The sequence below is a fragment of the Salvelinus alpinus genome, chromosome 24 (assembly GCF_045679555.1).
Source record: "Salvelinus alpinus chromosome 24, SLU_Salpinus.1, whole genome shotgun sequence".
NCBI lineage: Eukaryota > Metazoa > Chordata > Actinopteri > Salmoniformes > Salmonidae > Salvelinus > Salvelinus alpinus.
The window spans coordinates 42,648,391-42,658,499 of NC_092109.1; the positions used below are offsets into that span (position 1 = coordinate 42,648,391).

The 10,109-nt window shown below is 53.3% G+C and overlaps 1 protein-coding gene across 1 annotated transcript; it reads left to right on the forward strand.

Annotated features, from left to right (window-relative positions):
- The first annotated feature begins 5,339 nt into the window (after positions 1-5,339).
- LOC139551910 (uncharacterized) lies at positions 5,340-7,275 on the forward strand. Its single transcript, XM_071363247.1, has 4 exons — positions 5,340-5,644; positions 5,886-6,432; positions 6,656-7,182; positions 7,266-7,275. The coding sequence occupies exons 1-4, from the start codon at positions 5,340-5,342 to the stop codon at positions 7,273-7,275; spliced, it is 1,389 nt and encodes a 462-aa protein (XP_071219348.1).
- Positions 7,276-10,109: the final 2,834 nt, after the last annotated feature.

Below are 10,109 nucleotides of genomic sequence, written 5' to 3' on the forward strand. Positions count from 1 at the left end.
TACAGCAGTCTTACACAGAGCTTTCAGTAGAGAAAGATTTGCACACAGTTGGTTGGTTTCCCATACATCTTGCCAATCCCAAACTGGCATGGCATCCATATGCAGCGAAAAGAAAACAAGCACACAATAAGTCAATGTTTATCCATCTTTCTATAGCACTCAAAACCAACACTGGAGGAGAGGAGAGAGGAGAGGAGAGGAGGAGAGGAAAGGAGAGAAGAGGAGAGGAAAGAGGAGGAGAGGAGAAGAGAGGAGGAGAGGAGCGAGGGAAGAGGAGAGAGGAGGAGAAGAGAGGAGGAGAGGAAAGAGGAGGAGAGGAAAAAGGGGGGAGAGGAGAGAGGAGCGAGAGGAGCGAGGGAAGAGGAGAGGAAAGAGGGGGGAGAGGAGGGGAGAGATGAGCAGGGAGAGGGGGAGAGAAGAGGGGAGAGAAGAGGGGGAGAAAGGGAGGAGAGGGACTGCATGTCAAATAAACACTGTTCTGATGGGAGCTGCCTCTCCTGCACATCAGGAGTTCAAACATCAAACCCCAACACAGTCTCTGGTCATCCCCGGTCTAGACATGGTGCCCCCCCCAAACCCCAACACAGTCTCTGGTCATCCCCGGTCTAGACATGGTGCCCCCCCCCAAACCCCAACACAGTCTCTGGTCATCCCCGGCCTAGACATGGTGTCCCCCCCCAAACCCCAACACAGTCTCTGGTCATCCCCGGCCTAGACATGGTGTCCCCCCCCAAACCCCAACACAGTCTCTGGTCATCCCCGGCCTAGACATGGTGTGTCCCCCCCAAACCCCAACACAGTCTCTGGTCATCCCCGGCCTAGACATGGTGCCCCCCCCAAACCCCAACACAGTCTCTGGTCATCCCCGGCCTAGACATGGTGCCCCCCCCCCCCAAACCCCAACACAGTCTCTGGTCATCCCCGGCCTAGACATGGTGCCCCCCCCCCCCCCAAACCCCAACACAGTCTCTGGTCATCCCCGGCCTAGACATGGTGCCCCCCCCCCCCAAACCCCAACACAGTCTCTGGTCATCCCCGGCCTAGACATGGTGCCCCCCCCCCCCCCCCAAACCCCAACACAGTCTCTGGTCATCCCCGGCCTAGACATGGTGCCCACCCCCCCAAACCCCAACACAGTCTCTGGTCATCCCCGGCCTAGACATGGTGTGTCCCCCAAACCCCAACACAGTCTCTGGTCATCCCCGGCCTAGACATGGTGCCCCCCCCAAACCCCAACACAGTCTCTGGTCATCCCCGGCCTAGACATGGTGTTCCCCCCAAACCCCAACACAGTCTCTGGTCATCCCCGGCCTAGACATGGTGCCCCCCCCAAACCCCAACACAGCCTCTGGTCATCCCCGGCCTAGACATGGTTCCCCCCCCAAACCCCAACTCAGTCTCTGGTCATCCCCGGCCTAGACATGGTGTGTCCCCCAAACCCCAACACAGTCTCTGGTCATCCCCGGCCTAGACATGGTGTGTCCCCCCAAACCCCAACACAGTCTCTGGTCATCCCCGGCCTAGACATGGTGCCCCCCCCAAACCCCAACACAGTCTCTGGTCATCCCCGGCCTAGACATGGTGCCCCCCCCAAACCCCAACACAGTCTCTGGTCATCCCCGGCCTAGACATGGTGCCCCCCCCAAACCCCAACACAGTCTCTGGTCATCCCCGGCCTAGACATGGTGTTCCCCCCCCAAACCCCAACACAGTCTCTGGTCATCCCCGGCCTAGACATGGTGCCCCCCCCCCCCAAACCCCAACACAGTCTCTGGTCATCCCCGGCCTAGACATGGTGTCCCCCCCCAAACCCCAACACAGTCTCTGGTCATCCCCGGCCTAGACATGGTGCCCCCCCCCCCCCAAACCCCAACACAGCCTCTGGTCATCCCCGGCCTAGACATGGTGTCCCCCCCAAACCCCAACACAGTCTCTGGTCATCCCCGGTCTAGACATGGTGTCCCCCCCCAAACCCCAACACAGTCTCTGGTCATCCCCGGCCTAGACATGGTGCCCCCCCCAAACCCCAACACAGTCTCTGGTCATCCCCGGCCTAGACATGGTGCCCCCCCCCCCCCAAACCCCAACACAGACTCTGGTCATCCCCGGTCTAGACATGGTGTCCCCCCCCAAACCCCAACACAGTCTCTGGTCATCCCCGGCCTAGACATGGTGCCCCCCCCCCCCCCCCCAAACCCCAACACAGTCTCTGGTCATCCCCGGCCTAGACATGGTGCCCCCCCCAAACCCCAACACAGTCTCTGGTCATCCCCGGTCTAGACATGGTGCCCCCCCCCAAACCCCAACACAGACTCTGGTCATCCCCGGTCTAGACATGGTGTCCCCCCCAAACCCCAACACAGTCTCTGGTCATCCCCGGTCTAGACATGGTGTCCCCCCCCAAACCCCAACACAGTCTCTGGTCATCCCCGGCCTAGACATGGTGCCCCCCCCAAATGACACACTATGCGCTACACAGTGCACTTAATTTGTTATGGGTGCTGTTGAGAAACATTTAGCATTTCACTTTCTATTACTCTGTTTAGTGTAGCCGCGGTAGAGGCCGGTTGGCACCATTTGATTGGTCAAAAGATGGAAACATTGTATCAGTAAATAAAACAGCCCACATAGAGCCCTACATAGAGCCCTACACGGAACCCTACACGGAACCCTACACGGAACCCTACATAGAGCCCTACATAGAGCCCTACATAGAACCCTACATGGAGCCCTACATAGAACCCTACATGGAGCCCTACATGGAGCCCTACACGGAGCCCTACATGGAGCCCTACATAGAGCCCTACATAGAGCCCTACATAGAGCCCTACATGGAGCCCTACATAGAACCCTACATGGAGCCCTACATGGAGCCCTACACGGAGCCCTACATAGAACCCTACATAGAGCCCTACATGGAGCCCTACATAGAGCCCTACATGCAGCTCTACACGGAGCCCTACATAGAACCCTACATAGAACCCTACATAGAGCCCTACATGGAGCCCTACACGGAGCCCTACACGGAGCCCTACATGCAGCCCTACACGGAGCCCTACATAGAACTCTACCTGGAGCCCTACATAGAACCCTACATAGAGCCCTACATGGAGCCCTACACGGAGCCCTACATGCAGCCCTACATAGAGCCCTACATGGAGCCCTACATGCAGCCCTACATGGAGCCCTACAGAGCCCTACATGGAGCCCTACATAGAGCCCTACATGGAGCCCTACATGGAGCCCTACATAGAACCCTACATGGAGCCTTACATAGAACCCTACATGGAGCCCTACATAGAACCCTACATGGAGCCCTACATAGAACCCTACATGGAGCCCTACATAGAACCCTACATAGAGCCCTACATGGAGCCCTACATAGAACCCTACATGGAGCCCTACATAGAACCCTACATGGAGCCCTACATAGAACCCTACATGGAGCCCTACATAGAACCCTACATGGAGCCCTACATGCAGCCCTACACGGAGCCCTACATGCAGCCCTACACGGAGCCCTACATAGAGCCCTACATGCAGCCCTACACGGAGCCCTACATAGAACCCTACATGGAGCCCTACATAGAACCCTACATAGAGCCCTACATAGAGCCCTACACGGAGCCCTACATAGAACCCTACATGGAGCCCTGCATGGAGCCCTACACGGAGCCCTACATGGAGCCCTACATAGAGCCCTACATAGAGCCCTACACGCAGCCCTACACGCAGCCCTACACGCAGCCCTACACGCAGCCCTACACGCAGCCCTACACGGAGCCCTACATAGAGCCCTACATAGAGCCCTACACAGAGCCCTACATAGAGCCCTACACAGAGCCCTACAGAGCCCCACATGGAGCCCTACATGCAGCCCTACATAGAGCCCTACATGGAGCCCTACATAGAGCCCCACACAGAGCCCTACAGAGCCCTACATAGAGCCCTACATAGAGCCCTACATAGAGCCCTACATGGAGCCCTACATGCAGCCCTACATGCAGCCCTACATGCAGCCCTACATAGAGCCCTACATAGAGCCCTACATAGAGCCCCACATGGAGCCCCACATGGAGGCCTACACGGAGCCCTACATAGAGCCCTACACGGAACCCTACACGGAACCCTACACGGAGCCCTACATGGAGCCCTACACGGAGCCCTACATAGAGCCCTACATGGAGCCCTACACGGAGCCCTACATGGAGCCCTACATGGAGCCCTACATGCAGCCCTACATGCAGCCCTACATGCAGCCCTACATAGAGCCCTACATGGAGCCCTACATGCAGCCCTACATGGAGCCCTACATAGAGCCCTACATAGAGCCCTACATAGAGCCCTACATGGAGCCCTACATAGAACCCTACATGGAGCCCTACATAGAACCCTACATGGAGCCCTACATAGAACCCTACATAGAGCCCTACATGGAGCCCTACATAGAACCCTACATGGAGCCCTACATAGAGCCCTACATGGAGCCCTACATGGAGCCCTACATGGAGCCCTACATGGAGCCCTACATGGAGCCCTACACGCAGCCCTACACGCAGCCCTACACGCAGCCCTACACGCAGCCCTACATAGAGCCCTACACAGAGCCCTACACAGAGCCCTACACAGAGCCCTACAGAGCCCCACATGGAGCCCTACATGCAGCCCTACATAGAGCCCTACATGGAGCCCTACATAGAGCCCCACACAGAGCCCTACAGAGCCCTACATAGAGCCCTACATAGAGCCCTACATAGAGCCCTACATGGAGCCCTACATGGAGCCCTACATGGAGCCCTACATGCAGCCCTACATGCAGCCCTACATAGAGCCCTACATAGAGCCCCACCCCACATGGAGCCCCACATGGAGGCCTACACGGAGCCCTACATAGAGCCCTACATGCAGCCCTACACGGAACCCTACACGGAACCCTACACGGAACCCTACATGGAGCCCTACACGGAGCCCTACACGGAGCCCTACATAGAGCCCTACACCCTACACAGAGCCCTACATGGAGCCCTACATGGAGCCCTACATGCAGCCCTACATAGAGCCCTACATGGAGCCCTACATGCAGCCCTACATGGAGCCCTACATGGAGCCCTACATAGAGCCCTACATGGAGCCCTACATAGAACCCTACATGGAGCCCTACATAGAACCCTACATGGAGCCCTACATGGAGCCCTACACGGAGCCCTACATAGAGCCCTACATAGAGCCCTACATAGAGCCCTACATGGAGCCCTACATAGAACCCTACATAGAGCCCCACACAGAGCCCTACAGAGCCCTACATAGAGCCCTACATAGAGCCCTACATAGAGCCCTACATGGAGCCCTACATGGAGCCCTACATGCAGCCCTACATAGAGCCCTACATAGAGCCCTACATGGAGCCCTACACGGAGCCCTACATAGAGCACTACATGCAGCCCTACACGGAACCCTACACGGAACCCTACACGGAGCCCTACATGGAGCCCTACACGGAGCCCTACATAGAGCCCTACACGGAGCCCTACACGGAGCCCTACATGCAGCCCTACATGCAGCCCTACATGCAGCCCTACATAGAGCCCTACATGGAGCCCTACATGCAGCCCTACATGGAGCCCTACATGGAGCCCTACATAGAGCCCTACATAGAGCCCTACATGGAGCCCTACATAGAACCCTACATGGAGCCCTACATAGAACCCTACATGGAGCCCTACATAGAACCCTACATGGAGCCCTACATAGAACCCTACATAGAGCCCTACATGGAGCCCTACATAGAACCCTACATGGAGCCCTACATAGAGCCCTACATGGAGCCCTACATGGAGCCCTACATGGAGCCCTACATAGAGCCCTACATGGAGCCCTACACGCAGCCCTACACGCAGCCCTACACGCAGCCCTACACGGAGCCCTACATGGAGCCCTACACAGAGCCCTACACAGAGCCCTACAGAGCCCCACATGGAGCCCTACATGCAGCCCTACATAGAGCCCTACATAGAGCCCTACATAGAGCCCCACATGGAGCCCCACATGGAGGCCTACATGGAGCCCTACATAGAGCCCTACATGCAGCCCTACACGGAACCCTACATGGAGCCCTACATGGAGCCCTACATGGAGCCCTACATGCAGCCCTACATGCAGCCCTACATGCAGCCCTACATAGAGCCCTACATAGAGCCCCACATGGAGCCCCACATGGAGCCCTACATGGATCCCTACATGGAGCCCTACATGGAGCCCTACATAGAACCCTACATGGAGCCCTACATAGAACCCTACATGGAGCCCTACATAGAGCCCTACACGGAGCCCTACATGGAGCCCTACATAGAGCCCTACATGGAGCCCTACATAGAGCCCCACATGGAGCCCCACATGGAGCCCTACACAGAGCCCTACACAGAGCCCTACAGAGCCCTACATGGATCCCTACATGGAGCCCTACACAGAGCCCTACAGAGCCCTACATGGATCCCCACATGGAGCCCTACATGGATCCCTACATGGAGCCCTACATGGATCCCTACATGGAGCCCTACACAGAGCCCTACAGAGCCCTACATGGATCCCCACATGGAGCCCTACATGGATCCCTACATGGAGCCCTACATGGATCCCTACATGGAGCCCTACACAGAGCCCTACAGAGCCCTACATGGATCCCCACATGGAGCCCTACATGGATCCCTACATGGAGCCCTACATGGATCCCTACATGGAGCCCTACATGGATCCCTACATAGAACCCTACATAGAACCCTACATGGAGCCCTACATGGAGCCCTACATGCAGCCCTACATAGAACCCTACATAGAGCCCTACATGGAGCCCTACATGGAGCCCTACATGGAGCCCTACATGGAGCCCTACACGGAGCCCTACACGCAGCCCTACACGGATCCCTACATAGAACCCTACATGGAGCCCTACATGGAGCCCTACATAGAGCCCTACATAGAGCCCTACATAGAGCCCTACACGCAGCCCTACACGCAGCCCTACATGGAGCCCTACATGGAGCCCTACATGGAGCCCTACATGGAGCCCTACATGGAGCCCTACATGGAGCCCTACATAGAACCCTACATGGATCCCTACATGGATCCCTACATAGAACCCTACATGGAGCCCTACATAGAGCCCTACACGGAGCCCTACATGGAGCCCTACATAGAACCCTACATAGAGCCCTACATGGAGCCCTACATGGAGCCCTACATGTAGCTACATAGAGCCCTACATGGAGCCCTACATAGAGCCCTACATAGAGCCCTACATAGAACCCTACATGGAGCCCTACATGGAGCCCTACACGGATCCCTACATAGAACCCTACATAGAACCCTACATAGAGCCCTACATGGAGCCCTACATGGAGCCCTACATGGAGCCCTACACGGAGCCCTACATGCAGCCCTACATAGAACCCTACATAGAACCCTACATGGAGCCCTACATGGAGCCCTACACGGAGCCCTACATGGAGCCCTACATGCAGCCCTACATAGAGCCCTACATAGAGCCCTACATAGAGCCCTACATGGAGCCCTACATGCAGCCCTACATAGAGCCCTACATAGAACCCTACATAGAACCCTACACAGAGCCCTACACGGAGCTGGATCAACTCTAGATATGTATTGTTGGGTTTTTATGTAAATATTTTTTGTGATATCCTAATTGGTAGTTACAGTCTTGTCCCATCGCTGAAACTCCCCTACGGACTGGGGAGAGGCAAAGGTCGAGAGGTTGCGTCCTCTGAAACACGACCCTGCCGAGCAAAACTGATTCTAGACACACTGCTCGCTTAACCCCCGGAACCCAGCCGCACCAACGTGTCGGAGCGCACACCATCCAGCTGGCGACCAAAGTCAGCTTGCACGGGGTCGAGACCGCCACCAGGAGTCGCTAGAGAGCGATGGGACAAGGAAATCCCAGCTGGCCAAACCCGGGCTGACGCTGGGCCAATTGTGCACCGCGTCATGAATCTCCAGTTCACAGCCTGGGATCAAACCCGGGTCTGTAGTGACCCCTCAAGCACTGTGATTCAGTGCCCTAGACACACTTGTGACATCCCTGTAACTTTGAGAGAAAAAAAACACACTTTATATCGGCGTTGTGCCTGTGGAAATTCAAGATGGTCTATGCACATTCGGGGTGGCAGGTAGTCTAGTGGTCAGAGCATTGGGCCAGTAACAGAAAGGTTGCTTGATTGAATCCCCGAGCTGACAAGGTAAAAATCTGTCGTTCTGCCCCTGAACAAGGCAGTTAACCCACTGTTCCCTGGTAGGCCGTCATCGTAATTAAGAATTAACCAGGACTTGCCTGGTTAAATATAAAATATTCACGAGATCTCTAAACAGCAACAAGCCAGCGTCATCAACCGATGGATGGAAACTTTCTGACCTAACGTTTTTAGTAGAAGCTAGTGAAAAATATGACTAACTTCACCGACATACAGCAGCTGTACGAACTGTTAGTAGCAAATATTTATTGTGCATTGTGGAATAAGCTAATTAGCTAACGTTAATGTTAATGTTATCATTCGTCAACAACGGTTCCTCTCTGACGTCAGTCAGCTACCAAAGCGACAATAGCTACTTCATCTGGAAATATATTGACAAGTCAAAAAATGACAACTTAGTTGACTATTAAATGACTTCTAAATATAACAACTGACTTACCTTTCCAAGAAGTTGAAGTTGGTTCTCACTTCTCTTCTCAATTAATGTGATACCTTCTCTATAGGAAGTCAGGTGGTTGACGATAACCCTAATCAAATATTCAAAGAAGTATTCGAATAAGGGTATCCACCGATCCCCCAAAAAAGGACTAGGCAGAACTTGACAGCTTTCCGTTCCGAGTTTGTGTACAACGATCCACATTGTTAGGGTAGAGACAAGGCCATCTCGTCATTATATAGAGTATCTCTGACTAAATATGGCTGGGCTTATATCTGGTGGGTACTAAGCAGTAATGGCTGTCTGAGGCTTTATCCTAAACCAAGAGTGACACCTGGTGGTCACTATAGACATTACATGCTGGTTTCTAGTAAAGCAAAACCAATGAAAGCAAATATTGCAATCCAGCCACATCCATGTTTAGTTGTCAACAAAAAAAAACAACAGATGAAAAATGACATAGACTTTCATAAAGTCTGTCAGACATTGTGGACACATCTTTATTTTTAAATAAAACTTTTTGTTTTGTTACAGTTACTTAAACATTTGTGGCATTCTTAAATTATATAAAAAATTAAAACAACAGCACACAACCAATGGCTCAAATTAAAATTTTAAAAACATTTGTACCTAAAGTCGTATTTCCCAAATACTGTCCTTTGCATCCATTTGACTATGCTGTTTTTTTACATGATCAGTTGATCATTTCTGAGTTATTGATCAATGTGGTTAATCAGTTGGTCCCGTGTGGCTCAGTTGGTAGAGCATGGCGCTTGCAACGCCAGGGTTGTGGGTTCATTCCCCACGGGGGGACCAGGATGAATATGTATGAACTTTCCAATTTGTAAGTTGCTCTGGATAAGAGCGTCTGCTAAATGACTTAAATGTAAATGGAAGTGGGGGAAAAAACCTATTGTAACAGGGAAGTTGATGTGTCAACCAACATTGAGTTCAACTCAACAACATCATGTCATTAGCCTGAGAGACAGCGGTTTGTGACATCATTGACAATGACAGCAATGAAATTGGAAAGAGCACAAAACAGATCAGGTCTTTTCAACCAGTTTGGCCGGGAGGCATATGGAAGCAATGGTTCATATTTAATACGTCTAAACCTTTAGATGGTATACCAGTGATTCAGGGACTAGGAAAATAAACTCCCCCACCCCCAAAACAAACCTAGTTAAACATTATATTAGATTTAAGATGCATTGGAATGACTGCATCAGTTATTAAAAACATAAATATGTACCCTAAAATGGCACCCTATTCCCTATATAGTGCACTACTTTAGACCAGAGCCCTATGGCACCCTCTTCCCTATATAGTGCACTACTTTAGACCAGGGCGCATAGGGATCAGGTCAAAAGTAGTGCCCTATATACAGTAGAGACCTGGAAGCCAGTTCC